The sequence below is a fragment of the Melospiza georgiana genome, chromosome 3, assembly GCF_028018845.1.
Source record: "Melospiza georgiana isolate bMelGeo1 chromosome 3, bMelGeo1.pri, whole genome shotgun sequence".
Classification (NCBI taxonomy): Eukaryota; Metazoa; Chordata; class Aves; order Passeriformes; family Passerellidae; genus Melospiza; species Melospiza georgiana.
The window spans coordinates 77,588,957-77,608,668 of record NC_080432.1 but is presented as its reverse complement, the minus strand read 5'-3'; the positions used below and the strand labels follow the sequence as shown (position 1 = coordinate 77,608,668).

Sequence of the window (19,712 nt, the reverse complement as noted above, 5' to 3'; positions counted from 1 at the left end):
CAATATCACATCACAAACTTACTGGTATTAAAAGATAGAATGCATGTAAGGCATCTGTAAAGACTTGTCCCTGATCTCTGAACATTTTAAAACAGCAGGTCTGTGCACAGCCAACCAGTGCTGACATCACAGCATTACAATTTCAAGGTTGAAGATGTTTTCACTTTGCCACAAACTTTTACTTGAAGAGGCCACCAGGATGCAAAGCAATGCTACAGACTCTGCTGACAGGACTGGTGATGTATCTCACTGTGTTTTCATCTGAGGCAGGCAGACCATTACACGACTGTCATTCATTATTAATGTACAAAGAAGTAAATGGATCAGACAAGGTAACATGGATGAAAAATGTGTGTGGTTTTCATGTCTAGCTTGGAAAAAAGTTCTCCCTCAGCTTATAGTCACTGATTTATTCAGGTATCACCTTCAATCTGAATTACTATGACACTTCAATTTGAAGGAGGCAAAATGGTTCTTCCAGTTCCATCAAAATAAAGACTAGTGAAATTTCATCTTTCCAGTAGCTTTACAAAGCTCCACTGAAAAAGCCAACCCTACCTACCAATCTTCAACAATGAAGCAACTTGGAGCTTTACTACAATAACAACAGTTTATGGCTTACCAGACACACTGTATTCGTGAGATGGGATTGACAAAGTCACAAAGAACTCTGGTGATCTGACAGTCCATTTTTTTTTGCAGTGCCTCAGCTGCTGGTTTTCTGGAAGTCAGCTCAGATTGAAAGGTAGCCACTTGTAGCTAGATTGATTGTCTACTGACATCTAAAAATGTTGGTAGGAAGGAAAAGGGAAAAACCTCGATTGTGCTATACACGTATACTGGCAAATCCTCATTTATCAGGGACAGAAAAGGGCGAAGTTAAATCTTCTGGCCTCTGTCTGGACAGCTGCAGATCCTTCATGTACCTAACTACCCTATTCCTTATGCATCTGCAAGAGTACAGATGATGTAATTTACTTTGAGAGCCACAGAAGTTTGGTCAGGAGATGATGGGTTAGTTGTTGCTGTGGTTGCTGGCTGGGGGGGCTCTGCTAAGTGCCAGCCAGGAAGATGCAGCAAAACTGGCAACTGCGTGTAAGGGCTGGCAGTGTGTGTGGAACTCTTCTTCCTAGGCACTCCCATTTCTGTTTCCAGTTACGCTTCTGCTTCTTAAAAGTTGGTTTTGTACTGTGTGATATGAGAGCAGTGCAAAGATAGTGAGAAGATAGATGGAGAGCTTTTTCCTTTAATTTTTGGTCTGGGCAAAAGTGATATAAGGAAGAGCCAGCTGGAAGCTCTAGGAAGCCTTTCTTAAAGGCAAACCAAAGGCTTCTACATGGAACTTAGGGGGTTATTGCAGGGGGGAGGGTGGAGGGAGGATACATTTAAACATTTCCAGCTTTAGGTAATGCAGTTTTGGAGGCATGGCTGAGTACTCACTGTCCATGGCCTAAGGGGTATGACTGCAGACAAGAGAAAGTCAGAGGAAAGAGGTGTGTGTGCTACACCAGATGCAAGAGACAACAGCTGCATGTTACCTACAGTGTTAAGGTGTTAAGAACTGGCTGAACTGAACTGGCAGAAACTTTTACAGAGTTCTGTGGTCTGCCTCCAAAACTGCCTTGGCCCCATGAGATAAGGAGGCCAACCTTTCAAAATAAAGGTATCCTCCAGTTTGTCCTTTCTCACTAGAAGGGTGTGGCAGAAACAAACCGGAAAGAAGGACTGGCTTCACAGTATGGTACAGGAAATGCTGAAGATACATTATTCATCCAAAAATCAACTGCTTGAAATGCCTGCTATTTCAACAGCAGGATGAAAAAGTCTAATGAAGGCTGGCCTGGAGATGTTACAAGTGTGTAAGACCTGAAACCTTCAACTAACACGACAAGAAATGTTCCTGCAGTTTTTCCCATCCAAACCAACTATGGGCCTTCAGATATATAGCTGTTCGAAAAAAACAAAATTTTTGAAGTTTGGTATCTCTCTGTCATGCAGGTAGACAAGGTAAGCTCTCTCAGGACAAAGCCATTTTGGAACAGCATTACTGAGAAGAAATTAAGGGAACTAAAAAAGTGGGACATTGTTACAGATCGGGCATGTATGACAATATTTGATCACAGCTTCAAATTTCTTTTCCTCAACAAGTTTAGTAGACTTCCTGTAGAGCTAAGGGCTTTCCAACTTGAGGCCCAGATGTTGAAGGAACAGCCAGTGAAGCCATCCTCAAGAAAATATTTTCAGGTTACATACTGATCAAGTTCATGTACAATTATAAGTATTCAGGAAAACAATCCTATGGTAGAAGTGATGATCAGAGAAAAGTGACAACCTAAAGGCTGCATCTGTATTAATAACTTTATCAGGGACAGGGTATGAATCCATGGTGGAAAATGGTTTCCTGGCACTACTTTGGCTTATGTCAACTAGGGAAGGCACAGGAACAGTTGGAGATCTACACAGAGGGAAAAGTATCTCCAGTTTCAGAGTCTTGCATACCTCAGGATACTGATACCATGTGTACTCTATTTATAACCACAGCTGGACGGCTCATGTCAGTGGCTTTGGATTGGTTTCTAATGGATCAGAAGAGAGACAGCTGTTAGCACCTGAAGCCTGCCTAGCAGGGGAAAGCTTACCATGGAAGAAGAAAAGGGGTGGTTTCCCTCAAGTCAGTTCCCTTCAATGAAAAGGAAGGAAATCAGTAGCAAACTGCTGTTGGCATGATATGGAGAGTGTTAGACATGACAAAATACCAGCAAAAGGAAGTATTTGCAAGGCTCTGCAGAGGCTCTAGAGGAGAGGCTATAAGGGTGCATGTCACACAGCTCAGAAAGGCATGTTATTTATACAGAACTGGAGAGCTGGAGAAACAGCTGATAGTCTCCCAGATTTTTAGGCAAGCTGTTCTAAATACAGTTCACAAAATTCTTTAAGCAGTCAATCTGCGGAGGGATGCAACACCAAACAAAATTTTCAGAAGTGTGAACAGTCAAATATGCACTAACAAGCAGCAGAATGACTCTTGAGTCCTGGATGTCCATGAGCTCCAGATCTGCCAGCTGCTGCATGTGTTGGTTCCTGTTGCACACCATTTGATCACTGCAAATCTCAAGCTCCAGAGGTAAATGAAATGTTTTCTTACTAGTGATTATCTCATCCAAATAAACATAAGCAGCAGTGTGCCTCTGGGGCCTGCAAAACAGTTTATTTAACTCAGTAGTAAGGTGAGAACTCCCAGAGAGATCTTGCTAAGCCTCTCTAAGTCTCTATCTTTATGGAAAACTGTGTATCAATTTCTAAAAATAAAAGGTAGCTGAGTGACTCCCTGTGATTCTCAGATGAGACACAAGTCAGGGAGAATGAACCGGACCAGTAAAAAAACCCAGTGTAGACAGAATGAAACAGTGGGACAGATGGTTCCCCAATCTTTCATTTACAGATCACAAAGTCCTACAGTGGTCAAATAAATTTTTACCATGGAGTTGTTGCATGTGGGCTGGTCTGCCTGCAACTGTCATTAAAGAGATGTGGGAGGAACAAACCCCGGTTCCTCATATAAGTCCTAAACTTGTAGAAAATTTGCAACAGAAAATTTCTGCTAAGTGTTTGAAAGAAAGGCAACTTTAATAAATAAGTAAGCTAAGAAACTTACTCACTGAGTGGAGGTAAAGTTCAGTTTTTTTCAAAACAGAGAACAAATTATCTGTCACTTCTAAGGGCTGTTTGCAGCAAGTGGGCAACCTGAGCCTGTGGGTGAGATAGAAAGATGAAGGTCTTCCAAACCTTCAGCAAGAAAGCAGGGTTTTCTCCTGGGTTGTACTTTCTGAATCAGATAAAACAGCAGAGACTTTGTTTAGAAAGTGGAGGGGAAGGCAGGAACCTGATTGAAAAAGCAGAGGCCCAAGAGCAAATTAAGCTGCAGGAGTTAGGTCACTCTATTCTGAAATTCTACAAGCCAATTCCAGACACGTTGGTATGGGTTAATGGACTGCAGCAGGCACATGATACTGCAGGGGCACAAAGTGTCATAGTGGATCTCAGAGCACGTGATGCCCAAGGTATAGCAGGGAAGAAAGAGAATTTTGGCCCAAGGAGAATGTTAATGACCTAATATGCTGTCCTGGTACAAATAAATACTTGTACAGAAAACCAAGTAAAACTGGTATGACACAGTTTGGGACACAGAATTCTAATTCAATGCTTAAATAGCTTCATAGCTTGTGTCCAGTAAACCAGTACCAGATGGGCACAAGGTGTCAGTGTACACAGAATCTCACTAAAGGCTGGTGAGGTACTGGCAGTTTTCTCTAAAAGAGGGAACCAGCTTTTAGGAGTTACTGGTTTACCCACTCTCAGGTGTGTCTTTTGGCCATGTGGACTGCAATCCCAGAACCAGCAATTAAATGCAATTCAGACTGCTTTTTATATACAGCAAAGAACTAGCTGAAAGTGAAACTTAGATATTTAATATTCATACACTGGAGGGAAGAATGTGCATTAGGGCTGTCCTCTCTGGGAAAGCAGAAACTGGTAATTCAAAGTGTTCAATTATGACAAGAAAGTAAAGCAGTTTAATAGTTCTCCAAACTAATCTGAAGCTTCTGCACAGAGAGCAAGTTTACAAAAGTCAATGTTAGGTGCAGCTAGCTACAAGCAGATTCATAAGACAGTCCTTGCACAGGAAAGGCAAAGAAAATAGTAATTCAAACAACATCCAAACTGGTCTAGAAATTAATACCTTAGTCCAGCAGTTCTAGCCATGGAAAGGTTCCCTGAAATTAAACTAGGTTAATAAGATTCCTTGCTAGGCTCTCAAGTTTCACTTGTGATAATGGTCCTGAAGAATTCTAAAATACAAATCTGGTGCTGCTGTCAGATTTGGAAAAAGGGACAGAGAGAAGTTTTTTAAAAATAAGGAATATTTAAGTGAAATAGGGATGATTTAAAGGCCCAAGACAATCCTCTAATGAGATGAAACTTTATCTCCACACATCATTAGTGCACATATACCACAGTAAGCATATAAACTGCAATATTTGTCTTCGGGGACGTGTCTTTGAACCTAGCCATCATGGCTGAGCTGGAAATCAGATCATATTCAGATCAGGAAGGTGAAGCATGGGAGGGAGACATGGTGAAGAAGGCAACAGGAACATCAGAGACTGAGAGCAATGGACACAGGAAATTACTTCTTACAAAAATGGGCAAAGTCACACTGAATACATGGCAAAATTGCACTCCCGGTCACTGCGAGTCCCCTAGCAAATCTGAAATTACACAGACTGTTCTAAATTCTTAACACAGAACAAAAAGTGGAGAAAAGATTTTGCTAAGCCAAAATTTTCTCTCTGGCTTCGCTCCAGACCTATTTGTTAAGAGTTTGAATGGAAAGTCAGAGGCGTATGTGTTTCATAACAAGTTCCCTGCAACAGGAGTGTACATGTTCAACATCATGTTCCACCTCCACAGCCATGGAAGAGTCAGTATATACATTGCTAGGGAAGATTTATCCTCTGGTTCTCCCATGTACAAATAATGCTATTTCCCAGACATACGATGATAAGCAGCACTCTCTAAGGAATATTCAAGTTACACATGCTAGCTGAGACACTGGGATTTGACCCTAATTATTTTGTGATTTTGAACATACAAGTAGTGTATTCATTTGTTCAAATAAAGTCATTGGCAGAGGTAATCTGACCCTGTACATTGTCCCAGAAGAGTTTGCAAAGATGGCTAGCATTGAGAGCCAGCTGGGACATGCCTAAATTTAACAAAAGGAAGAAAGAGAAAAAAAAAGAAGAAAAAAAGCCACTTGCTCTCTGAAACCATTTAAAAACCATCTTCATGAGTAAGAAATAATTCCTCAACACAGGGGTGAATTTCCAGAAAGCAAACAGAAATCAAACTGGCACCAGACAGAACACATAAAAGAACAGAAGAGAGGAGATTATCTGTTCAGGAGAAACCAAATGACGCGAGCTCATCACACAGCGTGAGCTCTGGAAAGATGTCATATTTGTCATAGCTGGGAAATGCTAAAAATACAGGTCCAGATCACTCTCTGCTGGCAAAGCATTGAGAGGTGTCTCTGGATGAGGCCTGTCAGGCTCCCTGCTAGCTCATCAGTCCTTCATGGATACAGAGAAAGAGGCAGGACTGCAGAGAGTCAGATCAGGCCTCACATGCCCCCACAGCAGTTCTCTGCTGCAAATGTGCTCACAACAACCTAAGCACACATGTTCACATACCTGAAGGCTTCTATACAAACATACTTGAGTGAGAGATAACCTGTCACAGCTGAAGAAGCACATACCTGCACTTGTGGATCCAATTCCTGCTGTAAGCACAGAGCGTGGCATAATCTTTACTGCATACTTGAGGAACTGAGATTTCCCTGTACCTGGGTCTCCAACCAACAGAAGGTGTGATTCACCTGGGGGAAAACAGTGATGTAGGAGTAGACAGTTCATATACAGACAAGCATTGACACAAAATGCTCAGATTAAATAATACTTCTCATATTCATCTAAAATTTAGCATTATATATACATTAAAATATGTAATTCTGCACTATTTATTTGGTGTGATAAATACATTTTTTAATAAAGTCATCTAGACACAAATATTTACAATTGAGTATTTGTGAAGTGTTTGCAGGTATTTGACACTTCCTGTAATATGAGTTCTTACATTTTCGAATACTAATTTCTCAGACTCAGCTCATTCTTGAATATGAAACAGAAGGATACCAGGTTTTAGTTAGCATTCCACTATTCAGTTATTTAAATTATTTCAAAATGGACTAATAAAATCAGCAGGCTGTTTTGCTTAAGTAATTCTTTGCCAATGGTTACACAACTTTAGTCTTTTCACAACAATGAAATTACAGAAGTGAATAATTCATCTGCTACAATCTCAGTAGTGCTCTAAATTTTTTTCACTGTTTTCTACAAAATCCATCTTCAATTCAAATATAAAGTCTATAATTTTTTTAGCTGTTAGAGCATTAAGAAAATCCTGTATTTGTATACAGAGACATACTTTTAAAAATTATTATGACCTACGTAGATTATGACCTGTGTACCACCTGGCACATGGCATATTTGCCATCTAACAACAACAGAAGGCAAATCAGCAGGCAGGTAACTTGGAGTTACAAGACTAAGTGAGATGTGGTGACAATCACAGATGGAAAAGTCTGGCATTAGAAAGTAAAATTAATCCTTTAATTTTTCCTTTTAACATACTATAGTGATCCACATTAAGGAAACATTAAGATTCCATCCTTTGATGCCAAATACTGCTGGGAATATTCTACTAGAAATAAATTCAAAATGTCACTTATACAATAAAAAGTAAGATGTTTCAGATAAAACAGCTGCCTTTAATATTCTACCTAATGGAAACCTAAAAGTCTGCTTCTATTGGGTTTTATTTGGGAAAAAATTAAAGTAAAAAGAGGAAGTCTAGACACCCACTTTAACTTGTCTGAGATTTTCGAAGAATAGTCAAAATTGATTAAAACTTGTTCTCACTCAAGAAAATGGGATGATTGCACTTCCAAGTTCTTACTGGTTTGATTTTGGAAGGGTAGGGGGGATGTGGGTGAGGACAGGGATGGGAATGACTGTTACAAAGGATGTGATACTTTTAGAAACAATACAAACCTCTGGTTCGAGTTCCAGCAGCATCAGTCCTCTGCACACCACCAGCAAGCACCATGGCTACAGCCAGCTTCACCAGGTACAATCCAAAAACTTGAGGACATAAGCTAGCCAAAATTTCATTCCTCCCTAAAACAGGAGCAAAAATGGCACTCAGCAGAGTTAAAACTTGGTTTCCCAGGGACTCCCATGTAGACTGACAAATAACTTGGGCAAGAAGAGTAGGGTAGGAAGGAGAATTTAAATTTATTTTCTTTAAATGGCACCTAGAGCGGTTGTTTGATCCAAACTTCCTTCATGATACAGAAGTTAAGTAAGTCACAGTCATCAGCAGCAAAGCCAATCCTATTGCAATTTAAGGAATGAAATGCCATCATGCAAATTCTTTTGTTCCCCATTTACAAGTGTAAAAGCTGTGAAACCTAAAAGTTTACAGATTTCAAAATGTCCCCTTGAAAACTGGTGTGTTGTACATTTAAGAAAACTTCTAACACTTATTCTGCCTTAAACCTGTGCACACACAGTGTGCTTATTTTCTCATTATTACCTTCCTTCTCCTTTGATCCTGTGTCTCCCCCTCCCTACTATAGTCTCTTTCCAGCAGCAGAATATTTCAATCTGCTCTGAAAATGCTGATGGTGTGGAAGATATGTAACAGGATTAATTCTGTTCTTTGAGATTTTGACACCTCCAGCACATAAGGGGTCTCAGGTTATATGCCATGTGTTACTTCCATTGCTAGGGAATAAAAGAGATTGACCCATTTTGAGAGCTTAACTTCATGTTTTAAATTTAGATGCAAGTACATGGTACTGGCAAAATATAGAGACCTAACGGATGACTTAAGGTACATGTGTTTAATTTGGAGGCCTTCTGAAAGAATTAACACATCTTTGTTCATCCAAAAGTGAAATTTTGACAACGTTGTTCAGCCACACACCGCTCAAGATTTAACTTCACAGTTAGGAGTTAGCATTATTCAATGACTGTCATAAAATGCAGTAGTAGCTCTCATTATCTCTTGAAAAACAGGACAGGTACACACACATTCTGTGGCCTCAGACTCCTGAGTCAGATTTAATCTTTGCCCTCAATTTCAACTCGAATTCAGAGAAACAGACTGAAACAGACACCTTGGGCAGTCAGGGTCCTTCTAATTTCCACCCTTCTTGTAGCCACTTCAAATTTATTTATTCAGAATGGGTAATATTAGATAAAATCACATTGCTCTCTGCAGGCTTCCAAAATTTGTCCTGAGAATGAAAGATTAAAAGGGACCTTCAAAGAAGATCCTGAGTTACTTACTGAACAGTTCTAATGAGAGCGATAAGAAATATTCTCATTCCAAACAGCAGAAGGAAGAAATGTTATCATTCCAAACAGCAGGAAGCTAGCAATTAAGTTGCTTTCCAGGAAATGCATTTCTGAAGAATCTTTAACATTGACAGGATCTACACTTTCTTATTGTGAGCAGGCTCATTTGAGGGAGGTTCCCACCTGCTTTTCCTCCTGTTTTTCTTTAAAGAAGAAAGACTAAGCCTTTTGCAGTGTTTTACCAAACAGACTGTTTGCTGTTTTACAAAACAGCCTAATAAAGTTCGGTGGTGGAGACTCTAAAGAGTCCATTGAGCTTCTGCAGAGTTGAGGAGAAGGCACTCAGATTATGGAGAGGGACAGAGTTCCAGACAGAACTACTGGGAATTCCAAGTTGGCTAACTGTGGACCATGGTAAGTTTAGGACCTGGCATACTGACCACTGACTGTTCTGGAAGCCAGTATGAATTGGAAGGCTCCCCTGCTCCTAACTCAAGGAGCTAGGCATCCCAGAGTTATGTTAAAGATGGGATGTGCTAATCCCTATGGTAAAGAAGCAGAGCTTAATTTGGGATGCAGAGACAGTGTGTCAGCTCTCTCACCCCAGAGGCAACAGCTGTGCTGACTAAAGGCAGATCTGATCCACACTATTTCTTCTGAGAAATATGCTTCTTCTTTCTTGATTATAAAACATTTTTCTTTTTTTTTTACTCTTATACTTACATTCCTTTTCATTTCTTGTTCATAAATGTTCCAAAAAAGACTTGAATGGAAAGCCCAGAGGATGAAGATCAATGCAGTAGGTTTGGTACTTCCTTCCACCCTACCCCAGTAATAATAAAGTAGGAATTTTGTATTCTCGTAGTGAAAAAAATATATTCTTGATAAATGAGGGGTGAGATAGGATAATGGGGGGAAAATGTGTTCAGTCATTGTATTTTCACTCCTGATTTCATCTCTATCCAATCCAGTGTCCAACTTAAGTGTTCAACCACTAACCTGCTAAGGGATCATTCCTATGCCTTTCCCAGAAGTCTTCAAATTCCTTGCGAACTTCTTCATCAATTACAACCCCTGCCAGCTGCTCATTGTTCACTTTAACATAGTTGGCTTTTAAAACAAGCTCCAAGTCACAGCGGGCACCCTCGTGGAAAGGTTTCCACCTCTGCATTACCACTCCATACACTGTGATGTCATCTCCTAGAGGTAACAACAAAAATTAGTAAAATAACAAAATAAAATCTGGCTTGAGACATGTAGACACTTCAGCTAGCTGTAATGCACAATAACATGATCTAGATCCTGTGTTACAGTTAACAAGGTTAAAAAATAATCTAACAACAAAAAGCAAAACCTCCTGCATTTACTGGGAGTCTAAAACAAAGGTAAGGTAGGTTGCTTCAGTCTTCAGTGGTAGGAAGCTGTTATGTCTTTCCACTTCTGTTTAATGGAGGTGAATTCTTAAAGATGTACCTCTGCTTGTTTCCTTTTTCAAAAGAGAGGAATTCCTGGTGAACTGTAGAAGCTCTTTCAATTAGATTGATTATACAAAAAAAAAATTAGTCAAAACTTATTTGGCTTCTGGTAATCTTTGTGGAGAATGAACCCCAGAACCACTTGTTAACATTCTGAGTAGAGCATGCTGAGAAAGTACAGAAGAACGAGAAAGTAATTTCTTGTGGAAATGTGACTATCTGAGAATTTTTAGTCCACTCTCCATTCATCCTCCTGCCACTGAGCTTCTTCTTTGAATGCCAAGGAGCTTTTTCTACCTGCGGTACTCCTTAGAGAGAGGTCAGGTTTCCTGGCTCTCCGAACCTATGGAGGGGCACCTCATGCTGCGTGTCCCAATCTCCTGGGGAGGTTTGGTGTTCTACACTAACAAGGTTTAATGTGCTTTCTGTCTGTCACAACACATTACTTATTGACGCTGATCTGTCAAACAGTCAAGATGTAAGCTGACATGGGAGTGCATGACATTTTCTGGAATGGCCATCAGCTGCCACGCCAACGTTCAGCCTGGAACAGCCCCGTGACAGACGAACACACCTCACTCGAGGAGCCCCCAGCACTGACAGCCACCTGACAGAGATTCATCTCAAGTGCAAAACTAAAAATGCTTGTGGGTACACACACAGGTAATTTATGCTATATCCTCACCAGACTTGCAGCTGTCCACCAAGTCATCTTCCAGAACAACCACCATGCAACGAGGGATGCTTCCAACAGACAGCCTCTGAACCTAGGGGATGGGAAGGAAAAGCACTTCTTAAGAACTGCACCTTTCAAAAGCCTTTAATTTACAGCTGCTCTGGCCTGTGGTCCTTTCCTGGAACTGAGGTCAGTTCTTGCTTTTTACCACAAAACTAAAGTAAGGATGTCAATGCTGCCCTGAACTTAACAATGAAAGTTTAATGCTGATACTAAAGGAAATGGGATTGAGTATTAAATTAGCAGAAGGTGTTCAGTGCTGGCAGATCTTGTGTGATTTCAATATCTTGCTGAAGAAAGCAAAGCTCACTAAAAGAGGTCATTTGAAAGACCAATCTTTTTTTTATTATAGTTTGAGTTATTACTAGGTACTTCTTAGATATGTAAAGTTGAGTTTGGGTACTGAAGCATGTGCATGGGTTAGATAATGCTTCACTGAAGTAGATACTGAGTGAATATTTCTGTATTTTTCTGGTATTTAACCATTACTTGACAGTCTGAGATTAAGTTTAGGTGTCAAGGATTAAATCAAAAACAGGAAAACCCAAATATATATTGACAAATGTGCCAGTAACTCATGTAATTCTTTTTCTTTTCTCCAGGGCAATGTCTGTGCAATCTTGTCACAGTCCATTTCCAACCAGCAATCTTTCCATTTACACTTAGAGCTTGCAATAGTTTTGAGAGTATCCACTGCACAAGAATAACAGTCAGAAGTACCTTTTCATTCTGCAGCCCAGGTCATACATGCCAGAATTCTAAATGTATTCACTCTCTGGTGCCTGGGAAGGTTAATTCACCCTTGTGTATTACCTAAATGGCCACAGGCAGTTCACATCACTGTCAGTACTGATGGCACATGCACAGTTATTTGCAGAGCTCAGTAGGAAGCACAAGGGAAATTCACTCCTAGTTAACTTTACTGTTTTTAACAAGCCCACATTGCTGAAAATCCTTCCTACCAGTGAGATCTGTGTGTCACACAGCATAACAAAATCTAAGTTATAGAGATTTCCCACATGCCAGAAACAATCATTATGTGTTCATGCAATATAGAGCTTATTTCCTAGAAAGTTTATTCCCTTACTTGTTTCGGTATCCTGAACTTTTAAGACCTTCATTTCTAACTTCACACATTTCTCCTCCACCTACTTCCACCCAAGGATACCAGCAGAAACCAAACACAAATTCTGGCTGTAGGTTCTGTAAGGATCACATATGCAATAATTGTGGAGTTCAATATTGGCTGAAGGAAAGAACATTTGCAGACACCATGTATTGACCACACTGCACAGCTACAGCTGGCCCTGGCCAACACTGGGCTAGCTTTGTCCTCAGAACCTGTGTTGAACATCAGCATCATGCACAGCAAGTGCTTAGAGAAAAATGCACCCTTGGTGTTACAGCGATTCAAAGTGGAAGGGAAATTTCATCTATGGAAATTCCATCCATGGAAATTTCATCTATTCACTGACTGCTGGTGTTTTGTACAATACTGAATAGAATTACCCAGTTACAGAAGTATGGTCCATGTGTTGGCCTAATTCTTAACTCTTTGACAGGAAATCTCTGACCAATGGGTTACCTGGCTCCTTTCAGTCACCTCAGGCACTTGTTTTAAACAACAGTAGACATCTATACTTAAATACCTTCCCCTTTTGTCTGTGTTTTTTTTTTTTTTCTTACCTGTTCCTGAATTTTGATTTCTTGATAGTCCCTGCAGCAGGTAGGAGAAGAGGCTGTTCCAGAGAGACACATGAACTTGGTTGAGTTGCAGCCTTCCTCGTTGAGGCAGGCTGCTGGCCGGCAGAAGGCGTAGTACTGCTCGAAGTCAGCCCTGACAGCAAACACGTGCTTGCACTTGTTACAGATGTAACTGCGCTCAAACTCCAAAACCTTCACGGAACTGGTGCGGATGACAGTCCCGGTGACAGACAAAAAGTGTCCCACGTCCTTGGATTTAGGGATGTGCTCTCGAGTCAGCTCTGGGCAAACAGGCAAACCTGTTGGACAGAAATATGTGCAGCATAAGGCTGTGCTTATCAAACAAGGACTTGCAATGCAGTTAAACAGAAAACATGCCAGACATATAAACAGTAGCCATTGTTATTAGCATTTCATAAACATGATTCAACTATTCATCTGTTGTACCATAAGTCTGATTCACTGTCCTTAGATGGTGGAAATCATCAGACACTGAGCACTAGCTGAAAATGCTGCCAGGTTACTCTACCACTCTTGCCAGGGGGTGAATAGTCATGAACAGCTTCCATTCATGGAAACAGATCCTGATGTTCTCATATCTGTATTAATTCAGATGTTCCTTTGCAGATGCCATTTATTCTACAACTGGTTTATCTGAATGACAATTTTTTGGTTACGCTACTTAATTGTGGTCCAGTGTTATTCCTGCAGTTAAACAGGTGTAATATTGTGTGAATTCTCAAGTCTAGGCAAACTCACAGTTGGAGAGCATTTGACCTTAAATCCACATTGCATACCAGAAAACCTCGAGCTCAAGGAAGATGGCATAAAAAGAATGTAAAGGCGTTATGAACACAGGCAAAGCAAAATCACTTGTATATTCAAATGCATAGTGACAGGGCACTTTCCACTTGCTCTCCCTTAATTCCACCCCAGCAGCCAGTTCAGTCATGTGCTGATCAGGCTCCAGAGCTCACCCATCACTGGGCACCAGAGTGGCTGAAATCCTCAGGAAGACTAATCTCAACAACCTACAAAGTCCTTACAAAAGTAAATGGTCTTGAGATGCTCATCTGAGCAAAATATTGCCTACTCAGAAATTAGTAATGAACTACAAGATAACAAATAATTATAAACTTAATTTCTTATCTTTACTTCCCAAATATTTTGGAATTATTTTCTACAGAGATGTAAAACTACAAATCTGCTAGGAAATAATGTTTCTAAGGGGACCAAAACTATTTGTGCATTTACGGCAAATATTCTCAGTGACTTTGGCTGGGGAAAAAAAAAAAGTCATACTTATTTCAGTGTTTTCAACCCCAAATTCCTCATTTTTGACATGCAGAAACATTCAAGTTTGATGCTTTTAAGCAACACTTGACTTTCTGCTCTTGTTCAAAGAAAATATTTTTAACAATTGAACTAATTTTAAAAGGTAAGAGAATAAAGTAGAAGAAGTGGAATTAAATAATCAGGAGGAAGTATTTTGTAAAACTGCAAACAATTTTTTCTCTTTGACTCTAATAAAGCTATTTAAATGTTCTACCAAGCCTGTTGAAATTTTCATTCTACCACAGATTTGCATTTCTAGTCAGTTCAGGGGAAAACAAATCCGTTATTTCTCCACCTGTTTTGGCTTTTTTATTCTTAGTTCAGCATTGCTGCCCCTGAAAAAGCTTTGCAAAATGCATCACATCTTACACTAGAGAGAGCTGCAGCACTGTTGTCAGGATACATGATGATCATCTCTGTGAATTTTGAAGAGACAAGAGTCTAAATGTGACAAAAAGAGCCTTCATTCTGATCATACTAGACTGCTTGACAAATTCTGTAATTGACTATGTGCCTCTTTGTATTAGTCACAAAAAAGCTATTCAAAATATCAGAAGCAACTTGGACTTCAGTAACAAACACAGTGGTTCTCAGGCTAATGACAAATAAGGAAAAAATCATTTAATGGATTTGTAGCAAAAAGTAGAAGCTATACAATCAAATTCCTACAATGCTGAAATTCAGATAAAGAACTTTTACTGTCTTCAGTGAACTCAGGGTAATCATCCATTATTAATTACTGCATATCCACACTCCTTCCATCCTTTTTTGAACCCCTAGATTCCCTGTCCATATTGGTACAAAGTATCGAGACTGTACCTTATATCTGGTGTATGCAAAATCACTTTTCCTTACCAAATTCCAAGTCTGACACACAGATACCATCACCAAACTCGTGGCAGTTGCCTGCTGCTCCCACCAAGAATAGTTCACCAGCTTCTCATTCCCTCCTTATCTGACATGGGAATGGGAAGTGGCACTCCAAGATGAGAATCCTGAAGGTAATCAGAACTCAGCACCCACTTAAAAGGCAACAGTATCATGGGAAAATTTGGGCGGAAAAAGGGCTATAGAAAATTTAGAGTGTTTCTTTAGTTTCTTCTCCAGCAAGCCTTTCAGTGGTACAGAACACTAACCAAATTCTGTGGACAGATGTCATTTTGATCCAGCTGGACCTCTCAAGGATAACTCTCCCTGTTCTTCACCAACTTCTCTCCAGCTTATGGATGGAATTATCTGTGGGTCTGCTGACTGAATTATTCTACCAATGATCAGTCAGGCTTGCTTTTATCAGTTACTAAACTATTTGATCAAGGGGGCTAATTTTGCCAGAGGTTGATAAGGGACTATTTAGACAAAACATCACTGTGGGAGGAATGATCAGCTCCAGCAAGAGGCTGATAAGAGGAAAAGGAGTGTCTTAAAGACACCACTACTCATGCAGAGTACTTCTTTGGAGTCTTTTTTCATGCTGAAGCCCTGAATGATGTAAATGCATCTCAGAACACTAGGAGGAAAGTTTTACTTCATTCCTGCTTTCACAGGTACAGGAAGGTGCTTGAGGTCAAATCTCAGCCCAGCACAAGCAGCCATCCTTTTACCTCACACACTCAGCAGCTGGACAAGCTCCTCAGCACCTGAACACCACAGGCTAAATGTATTTCTGATGCATGCATTGTCATTACAACATTTTCATGGAAACTCACTGGAATGAAACACAGGCCCATTTAACAATGTGATTTGTCCAAATTCAAGCTGCCAAAAGACTGAATGATCATAAGCCACTCCACAACAGGGCAGGGGAGGGAAACACAGGCTGCCAGCTCTTGGCTTTGCAGACTATTGCTCCAAATTGTCATAATCAGAAATGACCAGAAGGGATGGTGCCACTGCTGACCCAGTTTCCCACAACAGGCAAAAAAGACATTTCAATCCCAGAACCTGCACTCCACATTTACCAAACCTCAAGGCTACTAAAAACTTCCCAATAATAAGGAATAATGATATATCATCTGGCAGTGAAAACATTACTGAAGCCTCCATTATTGATCACACCTTCCAAGAGTTCCTTCCAATTTTATGACAAGCAATTTTGTAACAGTTAAGCATAAAATTTAACAGTTTCAGACGAAATTGTTACAAGACAACTCAAAATTTAGACTTTGGAAGATGCCTGGAGCCAATAAGGACTGAGTGCCAACTGGCATGATAGGGAAGGCAACCTGCAGTAAAACTTTGGAACTATTTTATCTTCCCCTAAAACTTTTTTCCTAGGATTGTTTTTTCCTTTCTTCTTCTCTCTACATCTTCTGTCTAAAAGAAATAGTGTAAGACCAGCTGCTATGAGGAGTCTTTGCCCTGGAAAGGCTCTAGTGTAAGCCCTGACCCAGCGAGAGACAGGCAGCCCAGTGGGGATGGCCACAGCTTTGCTTTTGAGAGCTGGTCTTCACCCATCCACGTGTTTGCACGTGTCCCCGGCTGCTCAATAAACAATAACGATTCCCTCTGCTTCAAACACTGGAACGGCGAGAATTAAACCTGCTCATTCCACGGCGCCACAACAGCTGGTTACAAAGTAAAGAAATTTTGGCAGTTTCCCTGAAGAGCCAAGTAAGAATAGTTTGTTACAGAGTAGGGAGATGTTGGCAGGTTCCCTGAAGGGCCAAGAAATGCCGGCAGTCCCGGCTGGGAGCTGCAGCCCGGCACTCACCCGAGACCCTGGCGTGCAGGTTCTGCTTGAGGCTGAGCTGCGCGGGCTCCGCGCTCTCCTGCAGCGCTGCCAGCGCGGCCCGGCGCAGCGCGCTGTCGAAAATCGGGAGCACCTCGCTGGGGAAGGCGTTGAAGAACTCGCCGATCTCCATGTTGGTCTCAAAGAGCGTCAAGGCGTCGACGACGACCGGGTAGTGCGCCTGCTCGTCCGCCTCCCTCAGGATGGCCAGGATTTCGTCCCTGTGGTGCTCCAGCACGTAGGACTCGAACACCTGCCCGATGAGGCTCACCTGCTCCGCGCTCAGCACCATGCTGTCCCTGGCTGCCCGAGGAGGCGCTCACACAGCGCCGCTCGCCGCTACAGCCGCGCGCCGGGCGGGAAACTTTGTCTTTCCCTGGGACAAGCCCAGCGAGGAGCCAGGCGAGGCGGGGCGGGGCGCGGCTTCCGAGCTCGGGCAGGGAAACCTCCTCAGGGCGGCACCTCCGCCCCGCCGCTGCCCGGGCCCGCGGCAGACACCGGGGCCGCGCCGAGCCGCCCGCCCGCCCCTCAGTGACGGCTCCCGCCAACCCAGCCCGCCCCGCCCCGCCCCGCCTGCCGGTGAGAGGCGGGGCGCTGCTCCCGGTAGTGCGAGAAGCGGACCCGGGCGGCTCTCCTTCCCTCGCTCTGCGGGCGATGAGGGCAGGCGGCTCCCGCAGCCCTTGCCCGGCCCTCCCGCTCCAGCGCGGCAAGTTTTGAGGGCGGCCGGGCGGGGGCTGCCCCAAGCGCGTCCCGTCCCGCTCAGCGCCGGGCAGCGAGGGGTGCGCTGCGCTCCCGGCAGCCGAGGCGGGCAGCGCTCCGCGGCCGCCCCGCTCCCCCTCGGTACCTGCAGCGGGGCCGCCCCGCTCCCGCCGCTTCCCGCCGCGCCGAGGCAGCGGCCGCAGCTCCCTCGCCCGGCGGGAGGAGCGGCTTCGTCCCCGCCCCTCCGCGCCGCTCCACGCCCGGGCCCGGCGCGCCCTGAGCGGGGCGGGGCGGCGGAGAGCGGCCGGGCCGGGCGGGATGGCTGGCGGGGCGCTGCCCGCGGGAGAACCGGCCCGCCCGGAGCAGGAGCAGGACAGGGGCGGCGAGCCCGGCATGGGGCAGTCCATGCTCCAGCTGCTCGGCCTCTCGGGAACAAAAGATCCGCCTGCGGGCTCTCCTGCCGCTCTCTGCAACCCGTGGGGAGAGCCGCTGCCCCTGCGCAGCGTGGGGGATTGCGAGGCGGGACAAAGGGGGCTGTGGGCAGCGGCAGCCTCGAGGCGGCTGAAGCTGCTTCCTACAAGCTCCCTCTCCGTCCCCGTGGGTTACACCTAGAAGTCTAAATTGGGCTTCTTTAGAGCTGCACGACAAACCACCACTCCGCCTTCTTCATGAGGGCGTAACAGAGTCTGAGGAGTTTGGGGATTTTATTCTTAATGTAACCAAAAACCAGGGTTTGCTGCAGGCTCTGAAGCTTTTGCTTATGCCTAGAATTTACAGTATTTTGAATAGTTTCTCATCTGTATGTTTTTTTCGTACGTATAACAACCCAGTGACATGCTCTACAATTATTTGAAATAGTTTGAGTTTTAGCTGATGCTATATCAAAGTCGTGTTCCAGGCTGTTACGATCTGGTTTAAACCCAGAAGAGCAAAGAAAACGAAGTCTCTGTATATCAAACGGAAAGAACTTTGAAGGTTCAAAATATATCCAAAATACATTATTAAAAACAAACGAAGTTACATGTTGGTGTGAAAAAATGGATATATTTTATTTAATAGTAAAAGAGGCAAAGAGAAAAAAAGAGAAAAGAAACAGAGAAGTGCGCATGGGGGATGGAGAGGACAGGAAGAGTGACAGAGGTTAGGTAGAAACATAATGCCCTTCTTAGGGTCCCAATGATTGTCTTCTGTTTTACTTGCATATTTTCTTGGTACATCTGAGAAGATATTCGAATATTTTTCATACATTCATTCAAGTCCTGCAATATCACAGAGCACAACTTAATGTCCCCATAGCTTCAAAGCGTTGAGTGATCTTGAAACTTTTCTCCATTGAGCTTCTCATTCCCAGGCCCTCCCATTGTTAGCCTGTATTAATGATGATGAATTCTTGATAGGCAATCAAAACAAAAATCACTGTCCATGTAAGATCTTAACCAAAAAGTGTACTACAATAACACGAATAGTTCTATAATAAAAACATATAAAAAGAAATGTACACAGTTTGTATTTTAATACAAAATTTTACAGTTGGTGGAGGGGTAAATCAACACTTCTCAAACCAAAATAATATCCTTTAGACACCTTATTATCAAGTTATGATGTATGGCTTTAATATGTAAAGTAACTACTTTAGTGCCTTAATAAAACTAAGATAATTAATGTCTAGCATGTTGTGGTTTTTTCCCCCCCCCAGTCCTATTTAAATTTTAATGAATAGGAGAGCTGCAGTGGATACTTCACCTCTTGACTATATTATCTTACTATCCATGAGTTCATCTGAAGAATGTTTGGCCGGCAAAGAAGGGAATGGTCTTGGGATGTTTGGGGAAAAAGTTTGTGTGGAAGCTCACAGGTGCTTTAAATCGCATATCAGATTTCACTGAATTGCTACTCCACCTCCTATCAGAAGAGGATTTCTGCATAGGACTCCTGTCTGATGAATGAGTGGGTCGACGTTCAGTTACCTCGCCTGCATTGTTTGCAAACACAAACTTCAGCGTAATTGTAGATATTGCCTAAATCCTCACCTGAAGGAAACAGTGTTTCCA

The 19,712-nt window shown here is 42.5% G+C and overlaps 1 protein-coding gene across 1 annotated transcript in view; it reads right to left on the bottom strand.

Annotated features, from left to right (window-relative positions):
* The window catches only part of MCM9 (minichromosome maintenance 9 homologous recombination repair factor), a 46,804-nt gene extending 29,550 nt beyond the window's left edge, over positions 1–17,254 (bottom strand). Inside the window, exons 1-6 of the mRNA XM_058019714.1 lie at positions 16,945–17,254; positions 12,882–13,198; positions 11,145–11,226; positions 9,984–10,184; positions 7,674–7,799; positions 6,320–6,439 (exon numbers count right to left, since the gene is read on the bottom strand). Of these exons, the coding sequence (XP_057875697.1) occupies positions 6,320–6,439; positions 7,674–7,799; positions 9,984–10,184; positions 11,145–11,226; positions 12,882–13,198; positions 16,945–17,254 (1,156 nt within the window). The remainder of the gene's footprint in view (positions 1–6,319; positions 6,440–7,673; positions 7,800–9,983; positions 10,185–11,144; positions 11,227–12,881; positions 13,199–16,944) is intronic.
* Positions 17,255–19,712: the final 2,458 nt, after the last annotated feature.